The sequence below is a fragment of the Nicotiana tabacum genome, chromosome 3, assembly GCF_000715075.1.
Source record: "Nicotiana tabacum cultivar K326 chromosome 3, ASM71507v2, whole genome shotgun sequence".
Lineage (NCBI taxonomy): Eukaryota > Viridiplantae > Streptophyta > Magnoliopsida > Solanales > Solanaceae > Nicotiana > Nicotiana tabacum.
In genome coordinates this window covers 199977234-200004239 of record NC_134082.1, presented here as the reverse complement: position 1 = coordinate 200004239, position 27006 = coordinate 199977234, and the positions used below count along the sequence as shown (strand labels likewise).

At 35.9% G+C, this 27006-nt stretch overlaps 3 protein-coding genes across 4 annotated transcripts; 1 reads left to right on the top strand and 2 right to left on the bottom strand.

Annotated features, from left to right (window-relative positions):
- Positions 1-517: 517 nt before the first annotated feature.
- LOC107813526 (BTB/POZ domain-containing protein At3g50780-like) lies at positions 518-5454 on the bottom strand. The gene is made up of 2 exons (XM_016638805.2): positions 3797-5454; positions 518-1809 (listed from the first exon to the last, which is right to left on the bottom strand). The coding sequence occupies exons 1-2, from the start codon at positions 4430-4432 to the stop codon at positions 835-837; spliced, it is 1611 nt and encodes a 536-aa protein (XP_016494291.1). The 5' UTR covers positions 4433-5454; the 3' UTR covers positions 518-834.
- Positions 5455-9553: 4099 nt separating this feature from the next.
- Positions 9554-10605, top strand: LOC107813525 (uncharacterized). Its single transcript, XM_016638803.2, has 3 exons — positions 9554-9828; positions 9935-10231; positions 10334-10605. Exons 1-3 carry the CDS (start codon positions 9696-9698, stop codon positions 10411-10413), a joined length of 510 nt encoding a protein of 169 aa, XP_016494289.1. The 5' UTR covers positions 9554-9695; the 3' UTR covers positions 10414-10605.
- An 85-nt stretch (positions 10606-10690) lies between these two features.
- LOC107813524 (histone-lysine N-methyltransferase SUVR5) lies at positions 10691-23674 on the bottom strand. Of its 2 annotated transcripts, none has more exons than XM_016638801.2 (12): positions 23315-23674; positions 20442-21021; positions 19085-19387; positions 18848-18958; positions 17884-17982; positions 14394-17207; positions 14093-14254; positions 13728-13844; positions 13563-13666; positions 13342-13479; positions 11501-11588; positions 10691-11090 (listed from the first exon to the last, which is right to left on the bottom strand). In XM_016638801.2, the coding sequence occupies exons 2-12, from the start codon at positions 20925-20927 to the stop codon at positions 10983-10985; spliced, it is 4530 nt and encodes a 1509-aa protein (XP_016494287.2). In that variant the 5' UTR covers positions 20928-21021; positions 23315-23674; the 3' UTR covers positions 10691-10982. The 2 variants fall into 2 exon arrangements, with proteins under 2 accessions (XP_016494287.2, XP_016494288.2); XM_016638802.2 differs by having other exon boundaries at positions 23058-23315.
- Between the last annotated feature and the right edge of the window lie 3332 nt (positions 23675-27006).

Sequence of the window (27006 nt, the reverse complement as noted above, 5' to 3'; positions counted from 1 at the left end):
TTTTTGTTTAACGGCTACATTTCCTTTTTAGGAGAAAAAGGAAAGAGATAACAAGCACATGAACTACCTTTATTTCTTTTCGCTCTTCCAAACTAGAAAAGCATATTGCATGGTAAAGGCTGAGTAAAATAGTTAATTATTAACTGAACCTTATTATGCTAACAGATTTCTGCACAACTAAATGAGACATCTGGGATCGGACGAAGCCAAATAATGACGATCAGGATTCAGGAACATGCAAAAAGGGGTTCAAATGGCTCTGGACTTTGATTTTTGCATGAGCTTTTAATTTCTTTTTTGATTAAGTCAACAAGAAATCTGAATGAGCGTTAAAAAAAAAACAAAAAGACAAAATTAAGACAAATCTTTTTTGGTAACCTTATCATATCAAAAAAAAAAAAAAAAAAAAAAAAAAAAAAAAAAAAAACCAGCAACTTGGCCGTCAGAGAGAAACCTGAACCCTGAAAGATGAACCCTAAAATAATATGTTACATTAGCCATGGACTCTTGGACTCTATGAAGAGAGGAAAGGTCCTGTCAGAAAATTTGATTCCAACTATAAATTAACACAACCAACTTGTATTACATACCTGTTACAAAATCACTAACACACCAAATTGGACAATTGAAATGATATTCCAAGATTTACATGATTCACAAAAGGAATTCTTGGAATCAGTTAGACCTTATACGACTGAGCAGCTTATCCCTTCATTTAGGAAGCCGTTCTTAAAACACTTTACACCATTGAATTTTACAACCTCATGCTTTCTTGATTGCATAAGAACAAAAACACTGATCTTCAACAGTTACCAGTACATAATACATCAGCTTCTAATGTTCTGTCACCTTTGGAGTCACCAAGTGGTCTAATTGGCGGGTATTTCCTGACTCTGCATATGGTCTGACAAAAGTCCGACGCCACCAGACTTCAAATGCTCTCTGAAGATTTGGACAATTATCACCAGACTTGAGGAAACTACCTAACCAAGAAAGTAAAATGCTCTGCTGCTCCTCTAGAGGTAGTGTTAGGATTGTTCTGCCGATTCCTTCCTCCACTACCTTACGGTCAAATGACCTGCAACCGTGCTGCAACCAGCTGTAGTCATTGATCAATGGCTGTAACCAGGTCTGTAACAATAGGTTACGCGTGTCCTTTGATGGCAGAAGTTCCCCTCTTCCTATTCCTACAAAAAGCCTTGCTGTGATGCAGCTAACGTGGTGGCGAGACACAATAGGTAGTTTTGTATGCAGAGAAGCCAACTCCTGCTGCCTAGCCCACATTACCGCAAACTCATCTGCTGCTTGCCTGTCGGTTAAAATTTCAAGCATCCACGAGAGGTTATCCGCCTCTAGAACCATCTGCTTCACTACTGGTTCTCTGCAATCACTGGAGTTGTTGCTAAACTCAGGTTCAGCTGCTTGTTTGAACAGACTCAATACTGAATTCAGGCAGCTTGTACACGAGCCATAAATTATTTCATAATAACTGTCAACTGAGTTAGATGAACTTGGAAGACTGTTATTCTCCCTGAGGAGCTTCAGTACTATGGATTTCATTTCACGGCGACCTCTCTCTTCATTACTTTTGAGCACCAGTTCTAGGATGTGAGAGAAAGTGTCCTTATGAGGCTTAGAAATATCAGATGACACCCTTTTTAACACAGGGGTCACTCCGATTCCCTCACTCTGCAGCCGTAGGACTGATGAAACAACTTTCTCCTCTTCTTCTTCCCCAACCCATGGTACTGCTTCCAAATACTCTAAACATGACTGCATGCATGATTTAAATCCAAGTTGTTCTGCTACCTAAAATGCAATTCTGAGTTAGGAATTGTTTACTATTTCGGAAGATAAATCTTCATAGGAATAACCAATTACCATGATTAATGAAGATATAAGAATGATTTGCATGTAAAATAAAATTGAGAGTCTACGAATTCAGAGGGAATATTCAAGAAACTAAAATATTGAAGCTTCAAGGATTGTGTAAGAATACGTCGAAAAGGTCACTAACGCTGGGTAAGGAATTGGTTCGATTTCGTTCCATTTAAAACAAGAATATTAGTAGTAATGCGATAATAGGAGCAGAAAATATTCCTTTCATGATGCTAATATCATATTATAGTTAATAGCGCAGCATTTGATGAACCCCCACTGCTGTTGATAATTGAATGTCACAGCATACATACCTATCCTCTTAGTCAATTAGCCTATCACAGAAAGACAAGACATTCAAATTATCCGATGTTTTTGATTTGCACCGGGTGTCCAAGTCTCTAAGAGCCCCGACTAATCCCGGGGGTGCACAGGCCCTCGGCAAGGAGTTTCCCGCAAGTACCATGGTTAATTCAGATTTTACCCAGTCCAATGGCCCTCAGAAATGAGTTTCGAACTTGAGACCTTGAAAGGGAGCAAACTCCAAGGCTCAAGTCAATTGCCACCAGGCCAACCCCTGAGGGATACATTCAAATTATCCGATGTTATTTATGCAACAACTACTACACCTCAATCAAATGTATGTTAGTTTATACTACACAAATATCAACCATATAGGCCAACTCACCACATCTGTGCGAGCATTCTGAGGAAACTCAAAAGAGTTTTTAACACTATGTAAGACCTTCCTATCGTATCTGATATAGCCTAGCATTTAGTAAACGCCTATTGCAGTTGACATTTGAATGTTATATGTATATACCTATCCGTAATCAAATAGCCTATCATCGTAACACGTGTAACTCAAACTGTCTGATGTTAGTTTATACAACTACTTCGCCTCAATCAAATATCTGACATTACATTATACAGCAAGATAATCAACCATATTTCCCAACTCTTGGACATCTCTGTGCAAACTTTCTGAGGGAGCTTAAAAGAGTTTTTAACACTAGAACTTCCTATTAAAGCAATCATTGAATTTTTAACCACACATACAAGCAAGAACCCCATGCTTGCATTAAAGACACAACTCCCAACACCTCCCCAAGAAAAAGGTTTTCGGACAAAAAAAACTGATTTTTTAGCCTGAATATATAATTCAATGAGGTTTTCATATTGAATTCTTTAGTGTTATCTGGCTGTAATCTGCAACCATGTCACACTTAACAACAAAAACAAAAAATTGTTTCCTGCATCAGTAAACAGTAGCAGAGTACCATGCATCAGATGGAGTTGTGAGAGCGTTGGGGCAGTCTAAATTTCTCTCACCGGCTTGAGCACATAGTACGAGAAAGCGAGAGATTATTTAAAAGCTTTCTTTTTAGTATGCTACTTTGTTCCACTCATGTTTCTAGATATCAGCATCCTAAACTGATTACCAGTATCATCTACTAGCTAATATAATCAAATCTACACTATATGAAGTATGCTGATCAGCAATGTAAGTACCAGAGAGCTAAGTTGATGTTTCCAATAATATGTACTCCAAGTCGCAGCCATAGTTTGAAGTGAAACAAGCCAGGAAAATCAGAAATTGCTTTTAAACAGTTTATGCCTTCATCTTTAAGCAACTTTCAATAAGTTTGTTGATCACTCTAAACATGTGGAAGCACAGAGATATGGCAGGTATACAGCAATATAGCATATTTGATTTACATTTACAAAATGAAACAATGGAACTTTGTGGGGACTTGTTGATTTAAGTTAACTACTTGCATCAAGAAAACATTAGGCAGTTACTTTTTCTCAGCAAAAGAAAACATTAAGCAGTTACTCTAAAATATAAGCAGCAGTTCTAGTGGAAAAACTCGGACACATATACAAAGGGAAGTCCATCCCAAGATCTGCAAATTACCTTGATAATACGCAGAACACGAGAAACACTTTGTTTGATCAGCCGCTGCTTAAATTCTTTGCAATACATGAGGCCGACGGTTTCAACATATATCTCAACATCCTCACAATCATCAATTTCAATGCAAGGAAAAACCGGCTGCTGTTCTGATATTTTATTAGCAAAATAACTGCTATTTTCCACCAGAATATTCTTGTGAACATTCAACTTCACAGTGAACCCCTGCTTTCCTAGCAAGATCACCCTGAGATCACTAGTTCCCGGTTCACCAAACTCAATCGATACTTTCCTTGGTACATTTTCAACCTTTGAACGAGGCGTTCTCTCTGCAGGCACCGATGCACTAACGACAGGTGTATCAGAACTAACACCTCTTTTGTCATCAGAAATAATACCTGCCTTAGGTGCTGCACTAGCCGGTCTTTTCTCAGTTACTGAAGTTTGTTTCTTGTGAACCGGGTTTTGGGATGGAGGAACAGGAGATTTGGGCTTGTTTAAAGGATTCTGTGTTTTGAGGCTCTTCTGAAAAACATTGGGAGAGGGACAACACCAGAAACCCTCTGGGGTCACAGCAATTGGAACATTCCTAATTTTGGTTTGGCCTTGTTCTACCTTTCTAACTCTAATTTCAGCCATTCTTGGCAAAACTCAAAGCACAATTAATTCACTTATAATGGCATTTCCAATGACAACAAGACTGGACACCTAAAGACTAAACAATGGCTTCAACGTCCACTATATGTTATCAGGTTGATAACTCAGAACTGAGAAACTATTTGATTATAAGAATGAAAATATCAGGATTGTGACAAAACATCAAAAGACCTCATTTTTCCTCCTTCTAAACCAATTCTACTGCAAAACTTAACAATAAAGAAAAAAAAGTTTCTTTCTTTATTAATCTGAAAGAGGACAGCAAACAAAAGATTAAACCTTTAATAGTATAGGTCTCAAGAAACAAACACAATTACAAAAAAGAAAGAATTTTTGAAACTCACCAGTCCCAAGAGCTTCTTAAAAAGCAGGAGAAAGGGATTCTTGAAACACCCAACTCGAGGAAATTGTTAAAGAAAAGAACAAACACTCACCTACAAACAGAAGAGCTATATCTGAGAATTTTTTGAAACTCAATATCTATCTTCAATTTTAAGAGTCCAAGAGAGCCACTGAAAATGATTGAGTGTAGCTTTGATGTCAAGCATCAAGGGAACCACTAAAACAGAAGATTTAACAGAGTGGAATGATGAGTTCCTATATGTTTATATATATTTTGGAATTTTAAATTAAATAAAAAAGAATTGGGGTCCAAATGAAATATAAAGAAAACACGACACAAAGCGAGAGTGATGGCTTATGCGCTGTGTTTTGCAACTTTATCGCTTTGTCTCACTGATGATGCTTTTCTTTTTTTTCTTTTCTGTTTTAATGACACTGTACGTAGTTGTGGGTCTGAGAATTTTATCCTCTCTCTCACACAGACACACACTAAGAAGAGACACTCTTTGTCTCTCTACAACTGAATGATCAAACGAGACAGGCATGCATTTGGGTTGTCTTCTCAAAGTCCTAATCTTGCTTTTGCTTTTTTTGTTTTTTCTTCCTCATTTTTTTTTTAGAAAAAAAAAAAAGATTTTCTCTGTTTGCTTTTCTGGGTCTTTGCAGGATTGATTCTCCTTAAATTATTAATATAAAAAGAATAGGAATTTTGAGAAAAGGAAATCACTATCGTTTTCAAACAAAACATGTACATTGAAGTTAACGAAATGACAATATTAGCCTCAGGGCCGGCTCTAATGTAGATCCAAGTAAGGCTTTCCCTTAGCCCCCCAAATTTTGAGGGTTTAATTTTTTAAAAATAATATATTAAAAAAATAATATTTAGCACTTTTTGTATAAAAATAGAATTTTGCTATAACAGTTGCCTCAAAGAAAAAAAGTTTTCAAGATTATAATTGATAAAATCTTACCTAAGATTGACAATGTCTCGAGATAGATTAAATTTGTTGGCTATATTATCAATTGAAAAGAAATTATTAGAGAAAATCGATTAATATAAAAAATAATTTTTATAAAAAAAATTAGGCTTCACATTAACTTTGGAGACCACACATATGTTTGAGCCGCCCCTGATTAGCCACGAAGCATCTCCAAAAGTAATATTATAAGACCAGATGTAATAATCCTAATCGAATTTAAGTTTTATATATGTGTAAAATTCTTCATTATTAATTAAGTTGATTGTTGAAATCAAGATTTTTATTAAGGAATGTCAAAATATAAAAAATTCAATACATAAAAAAAACTACAAAAATTCAATAATATAATATATGTGCATAAAATAAATGATTTCACCTAGTAACACTGTATTTTTCGATAAATTAAAAGGGTATCATTTAAACGTGACTCCGACACAACCTACAAATAACTTCGTACTAAACCTAATATAGTAAACCTCGTAAATAATATAACAACCTACTATATCTAGTTAAATTACAGAATCAATTAGTAGAAGTGTATATAACTAAAATTCCAATTGTTTTTGTGTGGCGGGGTGGGGGTGGAGCGGTAATTTGGGCATCTTGATGTTGAGAAAAATGAAAATGGTACACAACTTTGCCGTAGGGATAAAGGAAAGAAATTAATGGATGGAACTCCAAGAAGTGGACTTATATGGGGTACCATTAATTTTTCCTTTTATTAAAAGCATCTTTGATTCTTGACTATTGAAATCTGCATGTGGGTATACGTAAAGCAAAGCTTGCCATTTCTAGTTTTGTGCCCTTTCTTTGTTGAAAATAGCATTAGTTGTATTGGTATTGAGTAAGTTTTGACCAAGGGAAGAGGGAACTTAATACTAGTAAGCATTAAGCATAACAAGAGAGAGGTATTTAAAGTTGACAATATCAAAACCATAGTTTTGGTTTCTTTTTCCAACTCTTTTCTGTCTCTACCCACTAACTACTAAAGAGTAAAGTCCGTAAAAATTAATTATCATTTGTACGTATGGAGTAATTGACATAAAGATGACTTTTGTCATGATTGGAGTTTGGCCAACAAACTCACTACTCGACAAATATTATTGCCACTAACATCAGTTACTGCTTAATCTTAGTTGTTTATCATAATGGAGTGGGGCTAGCAACTTGGCGCTTAACTGGGATAGATTATAGACTCATTGCATACGTTACTGCTAGAGAGGAAAAATGGTTAAAAGAAAATAGTTAACCACTGATATTATTCACTAAAAATTTAGTGAATTTAATAATGAACTTTTTAAAAATGGGGTAAATATGGATAAGAATCATATTATTCATTTAGAAAATGGATAATCCATGAATAACTATTGAGTTTAACTTTTACATTTATAAAGCCTCAAATTATGGGTTCCTCAAATTTGGGAGATTAGGAATTCTCCCAAAAATGATCATATTCAAGAAGCCATGAATAATTTTTTTATCCGTATTAAATATGGATCGAGTCAGATAATTTATCCGTTTTTTCATTAACCATTTTGACGCGTCTCATATCTGACTCGACCCTTTTGGCACCCCTAGTTATTTTGACTCATTCCCCCAACTACCTTAAAAAGTAAAAAATTACTTATCAACTCAAATATTTAAATCTTAGCCGTTATTAAAAAAAAAAAAGTGAGATCACGAATCAATAGGACAACGCAATAGTAAAAGAGGGTGCAATGCATAGGGCTTTTAAACTTTGTTTCCAAGGAATATGAAAAGAGAATAGGGGAAGGGGACCAATGTTATCTTTAGGAACATGCGCTATGGCTTGTTGGGCAAGTGCAATTATAGGATGTGCAAAGTGATGATGACTATGTGGGTACATTCCGATTTTTTATATTATGTTATAATATATGTTCTTTATACAACATTTCAGTCTAGACTGTTATTACAAAAATATGATTGTAGTTAGAGAATGAGAAAAATGAAGCAGGCATGTTGTTATCATGAATAGCAGTGTCCAAAAAGAAGTCCATACCTAAGCCTAAGCATATATCACTTTGATATAATATTGACCCCATTTATTGGCATTTTCTATCATTCTAATTATAACTCTAATTCTTTTGTATGCTACATGTGGGGTGTGGTATCTTACAAAATCTGTGTGCCTCACTTGAAAACAGCCTTACTTAACCCCACCTTCATCGTGGGAATGGACTTTGTTTAAGAATCTGATGATATTCCTGTGTTGGCGGAGGACACATATGCTTAGAGCTTTAGTTTATTAGCCAATTATTTTTAAATACCCTAGATCACATTGCCTTTCTTTGTTTTCAATTTTAGATTCCAAATCTGTTTTCGATAAATAGATGTTCATCTTCTAATTGATTGTATTCAAAAACCATGTAAAATAACCAAAGAAAAATGAATTTAATTTTTAAACAAAATATTGGCGTTTAAATTAGCAAGAGGATATAAAATTAAAATAGCACAGTCTAGTCAGTTTTCGGACTGGTCATTCAAAATTAGTAAGCGTTTGTCAAGTCATTGAAAAATAGCCACTATTTTGCTGCAACAGAGACCGGTCCAGCATAATATACTGGAGTTCGATGCACCTGTGTATGAACTTCCAGCATATTATGTTGGACCGGTATACTTTGCTGGCTCCAGTATATTATGCTGGACCGGTATATTATACTGAAACTTTAGTATATTATGCTGGAGTATTTTTTCGGATTTTGAACAGTGCTTTCGTTCAGATTTATCTTTACATGAAAAGTGGCTAAATTTCGATTACTTTTGAAACGGTGGCTATTTTTGAATGACCACTTATAAATCTGGCTATTTTTGAATTTCTCCCGGATATAAATTACACTTTGAGCCCGTATGGCCATGAAATTTTTTCACTTGTTTTCGAAAAAAAATCACTTTTTTCGAAATCAGTGTTTCGTTATAAAATTTTCAATTTTCACTTGAAGATGAATTTTAGAATTTTTCGAAAATTTGAAAAATTCCAAAAAGGTGTGTTTCAAAATTTTCGCTCAAATCACTCACAAAAATTCAAAAACAACCCAAAGTTATATTCTTTTTTTTTTTTGGTAAATAAAGACTTTTAATTATAAACATAGTTCTTAATAGTCATTGCAACATGAGATTTGCCTAGGCCACAAGGTGCCTATTCCATCTCTACCAAAAACTGAAATAGCAAAAGCGGGGGATAATAATACAACGTTAAATTAGCAAAAGAGTCCAAGTTGCATCCATTCTTGGCTAATCCAAAGTTATATTCATGTTCAAACACAACTCTAATTTTCAAATACCATTTCCACTTGAATTTTTTTTTTTTTTTCGGAATTTTACAATTTCTTATGTCCAAACGCCCACTTAATTTAGCAATATCACCATTATTAAATAGTATACTACCTGTTATCGCAAGAATAAAAGGAAAACTGCTTTTGTTTCTTTGTTCTCTAAAGAAAAGGTAGTGCAATTAGTTTCAGTTCTAGACATAGATGAAAGAAAGTCAAAACATAAAAATTTGGTGAAAGTGAATAATCTCCATTTCTTGGAGAATTATTAGAGAGGAGCAGGTTCCTTATAATCCTTTATTGACAGTTAGCTTTGTCAATTATTCTAAGGCCATGGAAGTCAATAGAGAAAGCATAGTCTGAGGCCAACTTACATTAACTAGTGATTCATGTAAAACTGTTGAGAGAAATGAGGAAAATTAAAAACAAAAAAAAACTCCAGAACACAGAGAGAAACAAACAAAGTAGATGTAAAATCCTAGTCAACTTCATAACATAATAAAATAAAGTTTTTGTTATTAATGAAGAGTAGGACAACTTTTGCTGAATTTACTCTTAGATGGATTGGGCTAGATAGAGCCACAACTGCAAAAGGAAAGTCAATGCTTTACGTGAATAACAATAGATCCAAACATGGAAGCAGAATCATCTTCTCAAAAACCTCATATGCAAATGGCAGCAACAAGAATTTCAGTTTCTAGCTGCCCTTCACTTTTAATGGCCTTCCTTTTTGCTTTGTCTGCCTCTTTCCAATTCAATGATCCTGGTAATCCTGTTCTATTTTCTTTTAGCTATTTCTCTTACTCTTATTGAGATTCCCAAGTGTTTCATCAGTAGGTTTTTTTTTTTTGAGGGATTTTCCTTGGTTTCAGATTGGTATTTGTGGTTTCCTCTATATGCAATGGCTTGCCTTGTCAACATGGTCAATGGAGTCCCTAAAGTCACAAAAACAGCCAAAATTGCACTCTTGATGGGAATCATCTTATTCCTCAAAGTTGTCATTGAAGATGTTCGTTTTCATCAAGGAATAACTGGACTTTGGTCGTTCGATATGAGGGAAAGAGTTGTGAGGGAAAAGCTTGGAAGTGGACTTGTTATTCTTTCCATGTCTTTACAACTGCTAAAATCAGACATTAATAATCCCTCACTTGCAAACCATGTTGAATTTGGTAATTTTCCTAAATGTCTTATAATTTTTTTGTTTGATTCTCGTATGGGTATTAGTTTTAGCTTTTTATTCTATTGCTTGTGCATCTGTTTTTTTATTGCAGGACAATCGATGTTGGTTGCAATAGGTTATGGCCTGTCCGTTGCTTTCTTCTTATTCTCAAAGCCAGAAATGAAGTTTTAATCTCACTGTCCTCTTCCCTTTTGTAAATACAAGTAATAACAACTCCCACAGTGTACTCATCCTTCACATAAAGTATATACTGTCCTCTTTGAACAGCAATTTGTAGAGATTTAACATCCTAACTGTAGGGGTTCTTTGGGGGAAGGGGTTTATCCTTATGGTGAGAATGATAATAACCCTAGGGTTTACCAATTTTCAACTGTCCAAAAAGGATAAAATGATTAATTCCTAGACCATCGCATAACCATACATATCAGATAACCTGCTGCAACTATCAGAGTGGAAATTGACCATACCGACATTTCTGATTAAAATGGAGTTACTACAGAGGAAGAAAAATGAAATAGGAAAAGCTACAAAAACCTATGGTAGTAAAATTCAATACTACATCACAGATGGGTGTGACAAACTAGGTCATAGAAAACCCATTTGATATTTCCTAAGGAAACCTAAGGACATTTACAAACTTTTCGCTTCCTGCAAGAAACACACCAGGCCTCTGCATTCCAATCTCTACAGTTTTTATTGCATGAGGCTTTGAATGCACAACATGTTAAGCATCAGAGAATTTAGTAAAGACGTCCCCTGCAATTGGAAGATCCACACAGGCATGGAGACCCTTCTCCAGGCAATAGTTTGTATCTGTAATTATAGGTCAGTTCTTCACCTGCAAGTATCTGCTCAAGAAGTCGAGGGGCCACAATGAGTCAGAGCCACAAAAGGCAAAGTGAAGGAGGGGGGAAAACATATCAGAGCCGTAAAGAGTAAAAACTTACCCTCACCCGTTGTTCACACCAAATCAATGATTGGAAGACACGTGTCGTGCATACCCCACACTTACCAGTTAATCATGGTTAATTGGCATGTATTCTTTCTTAATTTTCAATTCCTATGGTTAAATTGCATGATTTGATGTAAGCACCAGGTGCGGGTAAGTTTTAGCAAGATGAATTCAAGTACCCAAATTTTCCAGTTCAACAAAGAACGTAAGGACGAACAGTGATCTTTATCTTTTCAAAATCTTAGTGATCATAAAATTGTGCATGGTTACTGGACCAATATCTACCAAAGAGGAGAGAGAACATACATCTCGACTTGCATAAAAACCAACGTGTGCAAGCTGATAATCCATGCTTTCCACAAGAACTTGATAATTCACGAGATTCGGCGAGCAACTAAAGTAGCAACAAATAAGAAACCAAAACTCTGTAAGAAATTAACTGAAAGCAATGTGAAACAAAATCACACACCAACTCATCACCAACAGCAGGAAACACAAATCAGATACAAAAACTCGGCACAATCATCAAATAATTTTCAGTTATATATATTTAATTCTCTCAGCAATACCCAGGTGGGAGCACAGAAAGGCAGAAGAGAGAAAGAGTTGTAGGAGCACTCAATGATCACCTCAATAACCTAATGTTTTAGAACAAATTTAGTGGAATTGAAAACAAGAAATTATGCATTGTACACAGTGGCAGCAAACAAACTGATCACTAGAGTATATTGGCCGAGCAAATATTCAGAACATAAAAGGACAACCAAACAGTTAATTAGTTAGTGTATCTTCATTGTGATGGTATTCTTGCAGACCACTTAACAGTGCTTTAGGTAAAGGAAGACCTCCTTTCTTTATGCCAAGTTGGAGTAGAACTTAATAGAATTTTTACTAGTAACTGAAATTTGATTGTCTTATTGCAATAAATATATTTGTTGGCTTAATTTACTGACCATTTTAAGTGCCACTTGGCATTATAAAGCAACTTTGAGTTGAGATATTCCATCTCATCCAAAAAAGTTGTTAAGTATTAGTATCCCACATTGGTTTGTGCATGAGTAGTAATCTCCTCATATGGTCTTGGACATTCCCACAACTTGGGCTAGCTTTTGGGGCGAGTTCGATCCAAGATCCATATTCGAACCATTCGTATCGGAGCCGCTTCTCAAAGTTGGTTCACCCATGAATCATGATATGTTACTTATCACTCCAAATATCCAAGCTCCGGCCCACGTTGGTTAAGTGTACTAGGATGTAGTCCTCTTATATGGTCTTGGACAACCTCACCACTTGAGCTAGTTTTTGGAGTGAGTTAGACCAAGGTCCATTTTCTCAACAAAAAGAATGGACCAAAGTAAGCGAAAGCAGAGGGAAGAAGAGGAAAAAGAACATGGAATGAGCTTAATCAAGGATCTAGTTAACCTCGGGTCAAGCTCAACCATTAGCAAGGAGAGTTTATTTACTTTTTTGATAAGAATGATTTCACCCATCACATATTGATGAATTCCTTATCAAAGACATGTTTGCATGCTTAAAAAATGTGATACATTACAGAATTCCAAAAACTCAAGTAAAAGCTAGGTAAGTGTGACTTATTTGATAAACTCAAGGGCAAATATACAGGGGTATCTCCATGTGATAGTATTTTATCTATGTTGGCAAGCTCGACATTTTCACATTTTGTATCAGATTATCACAAACAGCTTACTAAGGATATACATTATAAAGAAACGTAGCGATTTCTTCATGCCCATAGGCCATAACGTCATCTATCCTAGGACTATTTCAAAACATTGTGCCTCACTATCCATGCCGACCTTACATCAAAAATACATTTTTCAAGCCACTGATTAACTTTCCATCAAATCTAAGAACTTCATTAGCAACTGCTTACTGATTTTGATGTATTTATCATCAAGATATAGTTCAGTTAACCTTTGTCTGTGAATAAATGCGTGGGCTGATAAATCAAGCTTGAAGCTTTATTCTCTTCATTACTTAAACAAGTTAGCCAAAAATGCAACTAACCTGGTCTTTGCCTTTACTTTTACACTATTATAGAAGCTGATGTCCGAATATAATGCAAATTGACACAGTTATAACCACATTGAAATTAAATCAAATCAAGAAGAGAGTTGCAATAGTACCTGTGGTTGATGTAACGGGAAACGTTTCCATAGTTAGTAGCATCAATTACATATGGCGCTTGCCCTTCAATCAGTCTGCTCATATCATTGACGTGAGCATCTATCTCCAAGATGTACCCGCAACCTTCTCTTCCATAACTACTCAAATAGGAAGAAGCCAGACATAAATAAGGTGCAATAAAATGCAACAAAGCAATTTACCAAGTAGAATGTGTGCCAACCTATTGCGTCTTTTATTTGCTTCCTGCTCATCAAGTACCTCTCCGACATATTCACACACAAATGTACCGCGAAGGATTGCTTCTCTTGCCCTGACTGCCCATCCCTGTGAGCCAAAATGGTAAATAGCTAGAGAAACTAACCTCTTAATAATTTCAGAGCATTACCTTTGTCTCGGTTTTGTATATTTCTAGCTTCACACGCAATCCATTCTGCAAAACCCGATTCTGGCAAGATTTACTGCAAGAGCACCATTGATTGCATTCATAGACTAGGTAGCCCTCCTGATAATAAAGTTAGACAATCAGGCAGAAATATGCTAATCGAATCAAGCACATCCTACAAAATTTCTAGCATCATGTATGGTGATTGTAGTTACACTCTCTCAGCCAACACAGTTATCAGACAAATCCAGGTTATTGAGCAGAAGATAGTACACAAGGCATCCTAGAGTAAGTATCAGCAAAAATCTCTAACGAACTACCAAAGTCGTAAGAATATGCAACACTAATCAAAAGAAAGTATCTTTTACCTCCAACATTATCCGACCTCTCTCATCATACGGGAACCTTCCACACATAGGCTTCCCATAAATATCTTTTGCGTCCTCGTAGTCATTATCAAAAAGATAAATATGATTACAAGTTTGAGAAGAGCATGCTGAATTTGGACAAGAACACCCCAATTGGTAACTCTGCCATAAAATAGAAAAAACTAAATTTAGAGAGGAGAGAGAGAGAATTCAACAACTTAAGATTATGAAAACCACTTGTTCTGGTGCTTGGCCGGATGAAATGGAAGTTGCATGGCTAGTAGAAGTCAAAAGAAGTTACCCCTATTTCAAGACCAACGGATTGATCAATCAACGATTTGGTTACATAAGTAAAGCTCTCCCAAGGAAGAGAACTCGTGGTAATTTGGCCATCGGAACCATCAGCAAGAATGTGGAGGGAGGCAAAAAGATTTTCTTCCACCACACAAGTTATCGGAACTGATTCCTGTTCAAAGCTTATGTCATCACACAAGAGAATAGTTTTGTCGGACGGTTCATGCTTGAACTGTTGAGAATCAATGACGTAGTGACACTCATCCATTGTCCACTCACTAATAGTGAAATTTGGTCGAATACTGCTGGTTCTATTCACTTGACCAGGAAGGGGAAGTAATGAGGATACTATGCAAGGATCACGAACAGGTGTACATCCTTTGGGGCAAATGAAACCATCTTGGTGCCAGCTTACAAGGATATTCTGCTCACTACACAATTTTGCTGCTTTGAGATACATGCGCTCCGGCAAAATTCCATAGGTTGCTTCTAGTGAGGCTTGGAGGCTAACTTTACAGCAAGTAATCCGAGCTATTGATAAGATGTCTGAGTTACTTGGCCGTGGCTTTGTTCTCTTAATCTCAGCAAACAGTATCTTTGCAATATCCAGGCAGTGGGGATCTGCCAGTCTGCCTAGACCAGCTGTCTCGGTTGCACTAGGTTGAATCATAGATTTTCCACTAATCATGGAGTTTGATGACAAGATGCGTCTCTTCATATTCTGAGCATTTCTGTTCCTAATCCTATATGCTACAGATCCGAGACCCTTCTTGAATTTCGGACGGCTAAGTCTTCCTGACTTTAGTTTATAAGCATAGAAACGGATGCCTCTCTTTGAGATATGAGAGCCAACAGAATTAGGACCCATGTGAGCAGCCTGATGATGGCGGCCTAGATCAGGTAACAAATCAAATTTCAGGCCACAAAATCTGCAGATGAATTTTCGGAAACCAGACTGGTTCTCAAAATTAATATTCGGTGAAGGCACTGACTTGCCAATATCAGGCTTCTCTGACGAATCTTGAGTTACGGAAAAATAATGCTGTTGAGCAGTATGAGACAACCTAAAACTGGCAGGATGTGTGGCGAGCACGTGGGACCATAACTCCTCTGAGTTCCCAAAATTGCTAGTACAAGGAATACACTGGAAAAGCATGCAATTTTCAACAAACTGCGAATGATGCCTCTCCTGCATGTGAGCTTCCAAAACTTTCTTATTAGTAAAAGATTCCAGGCAGAGAGCACATGCATAACCCCTGAACAGCCATTGAGCTTCCTTTTTATGATTGTCCATCCAGTGTGTGCCAAGCACATGCTCATCTGGAAACATTTCTGAGCAAATTTTGCACTTAATGATATCATTGTGATCCTGGTCATTATCTGTAATCCTTAATATTGGACTTGGTTCTTCGATGTGAGGGGAAGCTTGTGCATTTTCATTAGAGCTAAAGCCCCAAGCACTTTTCAGCTTCTCCTTTTCAGTACAAACTAACTTCATTAAGAATTCACCAACCTTTGCATCTTTAGAAGCTTCAGATATGGCCCACTGGAATTGCACTTCTTTTGGGACTGGGTTTCTCAAAGAAAGTACACTTTTTAAAAGTCTATAGAAAAGCTCACAAGCTTGATGTAAATGCAACTTTTGATCCCTGGAGTGGCAATCCTTCAGAAGTTCTAAGAATACTTCCTTTGAAATTATCCTACTCTTGCCATTTCTCGCACGTTTAAGCCAGCTTGGTAAATGCTTCTCACAGTATAATGAATATCGTTTTGGACCTTCTAGGCAAGGCTCACTTCCATGTGGCCACAATCCAATGCAATGCATCTCCGAACCACTAGGCTTAGCCTGCAAATGCTGAGGAGTCTCAATCAAGTTGTTTCTATTGCAAGATGCTCCACCAAGAAATGAGATGGGATCAACTTGGATCGGAGCTTCAACTTCTCCAGCGAGAATAATATCTATGCAACTTGAAGTATCCAATCTAAGGACACTGTCCTCATGCTTTCGCTTGTGTTTACTCTCCGGCAAACTGGAGCCTGATCCTTTCTCATCATGGGGCCTGTGTTTCTTACAGAAAGAAGAGCCACACAAGGCACGATGCTTACATTTAGTCCCAAGAACAGTGGTCCCTCCACACATAGGTGTATCAGCATGTGGCGATGCTTCCGCCTTAGTGGAGCTACTAGCAAAACGAGAGGCCAAGTGCACACAACAGTAAACATCACCATCACTTGCCCATCTAACACATTGTCTTCCTTTGGCTTCAATAAAAGCCACGCACTGGCGATTCTTACTCCCGTGATCAAAGGAATTACTAGTAACAACTCCATTTATAGGAGTCAGTTCCGCATCTTCCATCTGAATGACCTCAGAATTGTTTGCTTGAACAATAATCTCTCCCCATCTATCTGTCATACTACCGGGAGAACCACTTTGAGGAGCCTCTCCAAGAGAAATGTCATCTTTTGTAGGTTCAGAATCCAACAGTACATTGTTGGATACACTATGGCCACCAAGAACACTAGTGTCAATTCCAACAGTGACAGCCTGAGGTGACTCTTGAAATTCCAGCGGCAAAGCATGTGCCTCAGCACGACGAACTTCAAGCTTGGGCCTCTTTCTGCTCTGCTGAAACTCCACCGCCAATGGGCTACCATTATTCGGCTGTTCAACATCTACACTATCAGATACAGGATGTGAAACTGAAAACCATTTCATAACCTCAGATCTGCAGTTCTTCCACTGAGAGTTCAGATCAAGATATAATGCTTCAATTGGAAGTGAGTTCAACTCATTCCAAAGAAGAGAATCAGTCAATTCCTGAATTACAAGATAATAGGTTCAGTCTGTGTCAAGATATGAATATCAGAAAATTCAAAAGATTAGTTCAGCATCCATTCAACCAAATGAGGCTTCCACTAATATCATAAAATGCTATTAAGGTAGAAATTGTTATCAGTGAAGCAGCAAATACAATCAAGGATTAACGAGTTCACATAAAGGAGGTGAAAGTACAAGTCAGTAACTGACACAAATACATCATTTCCCCTATCCAAAGTGGCAAGGGGAAGTTGGCTTCTGCTTCTTTTCTCTCTTTCTTTTTTTTTTTTCTTTTTTTTTTTTTGGGGGGGGGGGGGGGGGGGGAGAGAGCAAGGACAATGAAGCATGTTCTTATGTGGCAACAACAATCATACTTCAGTTCTTGCAAACTTCACATTCCAAGGCAGCAATCAGCTCTCAAAAGAGCAGCACCTATCCATATAACTGCATCAGTGGTGTAGAATAAAGTCTAAAGTCTTCCAATGTAACAAACAAAAACTCAATCATGAGAAGTCAAGTACACATATGTAATAGTTAATTAATCATTATTACCAGAAGCAATGAAATTTTCACTCAAGGAAAAGACAACAAAAGAATAGCAAAACAAACAATGAAAATTTAATGGACAGATGTACAACACAACGGGCGCATATATGAGCATCATTTAGGGATTTACCTCCTTCAGCATTTCAATTGCCTCAGCACTGTTTGCATTCTGACAGCCCTGAATCCAAGACTCCATCGAAGATGTTTTTTTATATGACGGCAGTATCATCTGCAGAAGAAAGTGATTGTGTTATCCGGGCAGAAGCAAGACTAGCATTATTCCAAGCTGAGAAAGAATAGCATTATTTCAGGCCGAGTAAGAGAAGCATTATTCCAGGCCAAGCCAGAATAAGTACAGTGGAAGCCATCAGGAGTCAAACCCTGGTCCTCTACGAATCACAATTATTTGCTTTGGCCTTTTTCCTTATTGTACATTTCTATCCTTTTCTGGACTACATACATTGTTGCATGGATGTTGGGTAAACTGAACTCATTTTACTCTCCACTTGACGTAGCACGGACAAACATACATTATTGCAGTCATTACTATACTTTATCAAAGAAAGTATTAACTCAAGGGATCCATTTGGAAAAATCTTCATGATAAGACGCATGAAAGCCCAAAAAAGCATTCCCATTTTGGCCATGTTAGCACGTGTGTCGACTCATTGGTCAAAAAGTCAGCTGTCAGCCAATGAAAAGAAATTTCAACCAAGTTAGAGTTTGTCAACAAATTTGGCTAGCATCAAAATTCCAAAGTGTAGATGTTTTTGTCAGCCACAAAGGCCTACTTGGACACAACAACCTTTGGCAAGTGGTCATTCTACTTAGCTTAAAGATCAACAGAGGGTTCAACAAAATTGACAGTTAAAGATGACAGTTCTTTAACATCCAAAGAAGAAGAATCCACATAAGATACATTATCATTTTAGAACAAAAACGCAAAAGAATGGCACTGCAGTGTCAGAAAAAAAAATGCAGTTCAGGAACCAGATTTTAGTGTCATGAACCACAAGGAGAGTGCTGGAAAAAGGAAACACAAAAAAGGGGGATCGTATGCATCTTTCTGTAGCTTCAAAGATGGGAGATTTTACATCATTAAGTTTCAAAAGCATCCTTCCCAGATCAGGATAATCCTTGCAGCGGGAAACTTCCATTGCGAATTCCTTCCATACCATCACATTGCGACCAGTCTCTTCTAGAGCCTACATGAGTCGAGTAACAATGTTAACTTAAAAAGATGAAATAACAAAGTGAAAAACAAGCAGGAGCCAAACGTGAGTGTGTGTCTCAGTGTATCTCTATATATTATATGAGCTTCAAATGCAAACCTCCGCACGTAATTGATCAATAATATTCAGTATGCTGACAGCAAGTCTTTGCATGATAAAACGGTGAGCAAGAGTCAAGTCTTTCACCATTTTCACCCCAACTTTATGGGTTTTATATGCAATGGGATGCGGAAATTCATTTATTGGGCGAACAAGGAGCACATCAGCCCACGAATAATTTCTGGTGCGAGGAAAGAATATCACAAGATATTTTTTCCTCTCATGTGTAGGCTTAGCTTTGAGAGTCGATAATGGCCAATCAGCTCTTTTACATCTAATTCCTGCTTGCCACAAGCCCCTCCACTACAGAATATGCAAAATCAATAGAGAATCATCAGTAACCAATCTTTTTTCTTATTTGCTTTTTTTTTTTTAGGGGGGGGGTTCCCATTTGGTAGTGGAAGGGGAGAGGGAGGTGGGGTCGGGGAGGGTATTGGAGTTGGGAAACAAAGGCAAAATGCGAATGTGCTTCCATAAAATTATAATTTACAAAGAGCAACATATTGTACACGGAAATTATTCTACAGTGCTTTAGAGCATAGAAAGGAAATACAAATTTGCTACTTAAGATGGACAGACATCAATTTTACAAGTCGACCAACCAATTAAGTCCAACATCAATTTTACAAGTCGACTTTGCCTCATCTCATATGTTCCTTGATATTACTCTTTACTTCTATTTTTTATTCATTTATATCTACTATGTAAAGAGAGGATCCCCTTTCGCATATTTAATTATGATAGTTTGATAGATTACTGTGGTAGAGACATATATGTACATACTTTTGACACCATCTTGGTGTGTTATTGACAAAAGTTACTCAACTTCACCGAAAGAAAAGGAAGTAATGTGCCATGACAAAAATCCTTTTTCAGCAATTTCAGAGATCCCTCTTAGTACATGAAAAAAGGAAAGAAAGGAAATCTATCTAATCAGCCAAAATGGTAAGTATCTTCATGATCTCACCAATCCACAGAAAACTTGATGTAACATTTTCAATCTGTTGCATTGAAAGAGAATATGTCCTAGACTCACTAAACTTGGCTAATCGATGTGCAGAACTTTCTTTTTTAAAAGAAAATTGTTTTTCATTCTATACAGCTAAATGGCTTGGCCTCATGTCTAAGACTTCCAAAGTGAAAATCGGGTTCAGTTTGACAACTCACACCTGGAACCACTTCCTTTGCCAAACAAAAACATGCAGGAACATGTTACGTTGCTATCTACTTTTAAAGATCATTTAAGCAAACACAAGAATCAACGGGTCCAACTAGGTCTCTATCAAAATAGGAAAAGCTCAGCAAAAAGGTTATAGAGAGATATACTGAGAGAAAATGACCAAATACCAATAATTACCTTGACCCATACAGCTAGAGGTTCATCTTCTTCAAGCCACTCGGACTCGCAGGGAGAGGATCCCACCACCTGGTTAGTGTTAGGGACTCCAATTTCAATGTTGTCAACAACTGGCTGCAGGCGCTCAGACGCCAGGCCAGGTCTTGTAACATGGTCATGTTCCTCAACATTGTCATCTCCAGAATCATGGAAATCATTCGACAGCATTTGGTTATCTCCTCCAAAATCATAATATGCATCTCCAGTAGGGAGCCCGTCTGGAGTTGGTAATTCCTCAACGTTGCATTGATGTCCATCTGCTTTCTCTTCCTGGCACACCTTCGTATTAAGAACTATGTCATCGACTTTCACATCACCGGCTTGAACTTGTTCTGCATGTTCAAGGTGGTTTGATTTTCCACCATACATAAGAGTAGTTCCAGAGCCTTGTTGAGGGCAATCAGACTCCGTGACATAACATACATTGGAACATGGGAGCACTTCCATAATTGCAGAAAATAATCTTCACTGCCATACGATGGTTGTATGGTTTTGGTAATCAATTCAACCTCTATACTATATGCTAAACTCTGACCAGTACCTTGAACAAGTAATCCAAAAATACTAAGAATAAACAAATTTACAAACCTCTGAGGCAAACTACATGCATACAGTTTATTTTCTTAGCAATAAGCTGTATAAATATAAGTTACTACTTTTTTCAATGCCAAATACAAGAACTTATGACAAACTAAAACATGCACCTATTTCAAGTTTTTAACTTGGTTGCATACAGGAGCAATGTCAATCTTTTGAAGTAGCGGGCAGAATATTTCCAGACAATCTCTATTAATTCATCCATTAGAACTCAAATCTTAAAGCACGTGCCACACAGAGTTGGCATTTAACTGATTTAGACTAACTCTTCCGATTGAATTGAACTGTTAAAAATCCATTGAACTTGCAAAACTTGCAATTAACAAACAATTAGCAAATAGGCAACCAACTGAATCTATTTCAGCAATTATACAATTCAACTTTCAGTAAGGGCTTATTCAAGCCTTCTTTTCATGGATCCAGCCTTGGTGAAATAATACATAAGAAGGTAACTTTCACAAGTGTATTTGCTAGTGTCAAACATCTCTTTTTCTTTTAGGTTGCATGAAGAATTTTATTACCTTACAAAATGTGTGTATTTATCATATTGCCTCTAACAATTAGTACTGTAGCTGAATGTATTTTACAAAATCTGCAACTAATTCTGCTCCCGTCATATTATTCGCACTTATAGACCTACTGATCAAATACAATTTAGAAAAAATAAATCTTTTAAAAACAGCTAAGCATTTTGCTGGGAAACTTGAGAATATACTAGAAACTCCGTAAGGAATCTAAGTAGATAATCGCACTTCATTTAGACAATCAGGTCAGTAGACCTATTACAGGTATTTTAAACTCAAAACAGCAAAGTTATAGTTAAAAGGGGGAAATTATGCACGCACACGAACACACATAGACGCCATAATATAATAATTTTCTTCAAGAAAGGAGATAGCTTTATCTTTAATGGAAGTAACAAGAAGGTATAATATATGCAAATTTTCAAATTTAAAGTTTTTCATAAATTAGTACGAGTAATGTTCTAAAATATTATCTTTCTTATTTCCAGAAAACAAATTCCAAAAACCAATTTTAGACACAATAGGGGATTTGCACATTTTGTAGTTATGTTTTTGTCGCACTGGCTTAGTGCAAGCATTTATAAAATCTTTGATTACTTATAGAAAAAAATGGATCCCAAAAACCTATCAGGAATGAAAAGAGAGAATTATCTTTTATATCTGAAAGATTTGAGAGGGAAAATGCAGCATATTTTATCTGACAGAAGTCCTCACTTTCCTTCTTAATTATCTATTTTACTTTCTAGTAAGTTAGACTAACCAAAAAGTAACAAACAACGGATGTAAGCTATCAGGATGAAGATGATGGGAAGACAACAATATTAATAGCGATGCTATCAAGGCGAAGAAATTTCTGAAACCAAAACTAGGAAAAAAAATAATGCACAGACAAATATAAAGTAAATAATGCCCAATTCTATCAGTCGAATCAGTAAACTATCTCTGCTGGTTCAAGTACTAATCCATGTCGAATCCCGCTCTACAAACTAATAATTCAACTGTTTCAACGGAAAGCTTCAGCTGTCCATCTCAGCATCCGCTTCGCAGTCCACCTTTAATGGACTGCTACACAATTTAAGTTAGACCATAATTCATTCTAATTTCAACTGTAACTAATGACATTCACTGAAACACGACCAGAATTTCATGTCAATTTTGTACGATAAGCTGGAGAGTTACTAGGAAAACTGTAACACTTTCAGAAAAATGGTATCACTACAAATAATCAAAGACAGCAGCTTCAAAACAATGTGTCTGAACTTGCAAATTAACAAATCAAACACAATTACAAAATGCTATATTATCTTAATTATCACTTAGCAGCAAGACAATAAGAACCCTAACTGTATCAAAATTGAATTGTTTGCACAGATCAAGAATGTACTATGACAAAGCCTAGTAACCAAAATTGAAAAGGTGGGTCCAAATTAAAAAGTACCAAATTGAATTGACCTACCCCAAATGTATGTATCAATCGTGCATGCCCTAGGAATCTTTGTAATTAGTCAATTATAAAAATTAAATCAAAGGAAAGTGGGTTTTTGCTTTGGTGCTTAAGGGTTTACTGGTGCATGTTGCTTGTCGTATTTGGGTATGAAGACATAGGTCCATGGCAACCCACAAATATAAAAAATGTTACATATATGTATGTATATCAACACTAATATTGTCTAAGCTAAAATACAGGTATGAAAGAGATGATAGGTAATGTACCTTTAAACCAGAGATCAAGAATTTCTAAGAAATTTTTGCAGTGGGTGCAGATTTGGAGATGGGGGGATTAGAAATTTTTGTGGGGGGGGGGGGTGTCAATTTCGTTTTTTGACTAAGGAATTGTTGCAGTGCTAGGGGAAAATAAAGGAAGATATAATAAATGCGTGGTGACCAGATTTTTATGCTAAGAAATAATGGTCGATTGGGCACGTCCCAGGTCCAAAAAATATGTATAAGGCAAACTTAAAAAAATCGAAAGGGTAATAGGGAAGAAAGAAGACAGGGACAACTACAAGATAGATAGATAAAGTTGTGTTCAATTCTAACTATAGATGAAAAAGAAAAATAAAACCGAAGTGGAAAAAACCTAAGTAGTCTAGTAGATTTATTAATGGAGTTTTTTTCGTGGGGCGTGCTAAGGGTAGGGTGGGGGTGGGGGTGCGGGAGGGGCTTAGGTAAAGAAGCGTTAAGGCATGAGAAATTGAGAATTCCGTAACGAGAAGTGGGTCTAGATTTGGAAATACATGGGTTGGTTAGTGGCTTTTATGGAATTTTAGCAAAGGAGAATGAGTACACATCGAGATGCGTTAAGCGACTTCTTTCGAAGAAGGTTAAAATAGGAATTTCAATCCCGAAATTTTATACGGAACATGAATGGGCCTTTGATGGGCCGATATGGGCTTCTGTACAACTGTTGATGATTTCGAGCCATTCCAAATTATATAAAGGAAATTTTACCTCCTATTATAAAGGTATACGCCTTATTTAGTATAAACTTAGATCATTTTAAAATATTATTTTTTATAGCTATTTTTAATTGTTTATAATAAAATAGGTATTTATGGTATATAAAGGAAAACTATCAGTTAATCTACAAATAGCTTATTATAAAAATTAGTCAAGTCATAAAATATTATTAATATTAGCCAACTATTATTAATATTTGTTAATTAGTTATTTCTAGCTAAAAGAAGGTCAAATTTTTCCTATTTTTGAATTAGTGTTATTAGAATAGATTTAGTACGTCTTACGGAGTGATGATTTGATAAAGTTTTGAGGTGGTTTGGATTAAAAATTTGAAGTAGAAGATGAACATAAAAAATGATTATATGTGTTTCACACTGTGTATATTTGTGTATCATATATGTATCACATGTATATCCATGTAAACCTCTCTATGAGATACATACGTGATACATGTTTGATACATGTGGCACAAAATAATCTTTTTAACTCGATTTTAACTACGAATTTTGATACCAAACCAGTCCAAATCACCTTCAATCTTGTTCAAATTTTGTATATTGTCTCATCTATATGTTTTCAACGAATTCCAACCATACATATTTAAAAAAAATTCTTTTGCCCTTTTTTTTAGTATTGTATATTAAAGGTAATGAATTTTGACTCCAAACTAGTCAAATTCGTCTTCAAAACTCCGTCAAATTTTTTATATTGCACCATCTATGTGTTTTCAATGAATCACAATAATACTCATCGGAAAAAATATATGTTTTTGCCTATTTTTTTGGAATGCTGTATACCATTGATAATTTATTTTGACCATTTTTTGTAGCATGACTAAAATGGCTAGTTGTTAGTAAATAGTATTTTTTTTTTTTGGTACATTCCCAAAAGATTCCCAATACAAAAACTTTTTTCTTTTATAATAATAGCAATTACAGTTCAATCTCAACTAAAATTGACCTTTCTTTTTAACTTACCCATGACATGACCTAGGGGCTTTTGCATCTATTCTCGGTTTTGGAATACAATTGAACCTATACTCACTTAGCAAAAAAAAATTGCAAGTTTACCCACTATACGATCAACTTCAGACTTATCGGATCTGAAGTTAAAAAAATATTTGTCGGAAGTAAAAAAACATTACGCTTCAGATGCACTTAACGCCAAATAGGTCTGATGTGCAACCAATGTTTCATGCGCTTAAGGCCAATAAGTCTTAAGTGAATAATTGCACTTTATACACTTAAGGCCAAAAGATCTGAAGTGCAACAAACGTTTTCCTACACTTAAGGCCAATAAGTCTGAAGCAAAAAATTGCAATTCAGATGCACTTAAGGCCAAATAGGTCTGAAGTACAACTAATAGTTTCATGTACTTAAAGGCCAATAAGTCTAAAGTAAAAAATTGCACTTCATCATCATCATCATCCGAAGAAGAAGAAGAAGAAGAAGAAGAAGAAGAAGAAGAAGAAGAAGAAGAAGAAATAGGAGAAAGAAGCCTAAAGTTGTTTAAACAATTGTACAAGTTAAAAAAATTTAAAAAGTAAGTACATGTTAAATGGGCGCGACCAAATAGGGCCCACGTGCAATTTTTACGATGACTTAGTTTCTATCACCGATATGACCTCATTTGCTTATGACTTTTGATAAAAGTAATTTATCATTTTAGAAAGAAATAATTATTTTTATTTAATTCAAGTTTTGCTCATACTACTTAATAAATATTTTAAATTGAGATAAAAAAATTAAAATATCAAAGGATAAATAAGAAATTAGTCGATTATTATCATTTTTCAGAATGTGTTCAAATGGTTAAAAATTAAAATGACAAATAAATAAGACGGGAGAGGAAGGAAAAGGGCCGGAGAGAGTATTCATTTATTTTATTGGAATTGCCCTATGGATTGCTAAAACTGAAATTTCACTAGGGAATTGTTACTTTACCGTGAGATTACTCCAATTATTTTGATAGTATGCAATAAATTTGTTGATGATGATAACTTAGGTGACTTAAAATAAAAACTTGCAATTTGGATGGACATTAATTCTCTAGTTGATTTTTCGAAACTGTTAATTTCAGCAAGTGTCTATTTACTTTTGTAAATGTAGGTTGTAGCAATTACTCTAGATTTTTTGTAATTTAACCGTTGTTTGACCATTTCAACTAGAATTGTGCTGATGAGAGTTTCTTGAGGAGTACATAGGTCTAAAAGATCAGGTATTCCGATGAAATTAAATTAAGGAGATACAGGAAAATCTAACCTAATTTTAATGCCTAAGATGTTAAGATTAATTATTCACTTAGCTTAGCTTAGTCACTAGCTTAGTTATTGGAGAAGAGTTGTTAGTGTTAGTTGTCAGTTAGTGGAGTGGTTAGTAGCTAGTTAAGTGACACCTGTAGTAGCCTTAGTTAGTTGATTTTATTTTTCTTCTCATTCTCGTTTTGTATATAGTGGACTCTCCACTCAGACTTTAATCTCAGAGAAATGAAATTCTAGAAGCTTCACTCTCTCTCTCTCCTTCTTCATTCTCTTTGTTGTAACCTCCTATGGCGTAGAAGTCCAATTCTCATCAGTATTGAAGCTCAGATGACCTTTGAGCTACTGTTACATTGACGAATTTGATACGGTGTCAGAGAAAGGAGCGTAAGTTTGGACTCGTCTCTCTAAATATGTTAGTTCTAATTCCGTCAATCTCAATTTCAATCAAATCGCACACATGCTAGTTCATTTTTCATCAATTTCAAACTTCTCTTATTTTTGTAATCACTTGGAAATTGCTTCTAGATCTGTAATCACTATTTTCTAGTTCTCATTTACTTAGAAATTTCATACTGTACGAGATGACTATTGTCGAAGATGATGATCAATCTACACCGACCATGGCTGAATCACCTAATCAGTCAGGTGTTGATATCAGTAGTCCCTTGTATATGCATCCATCTGA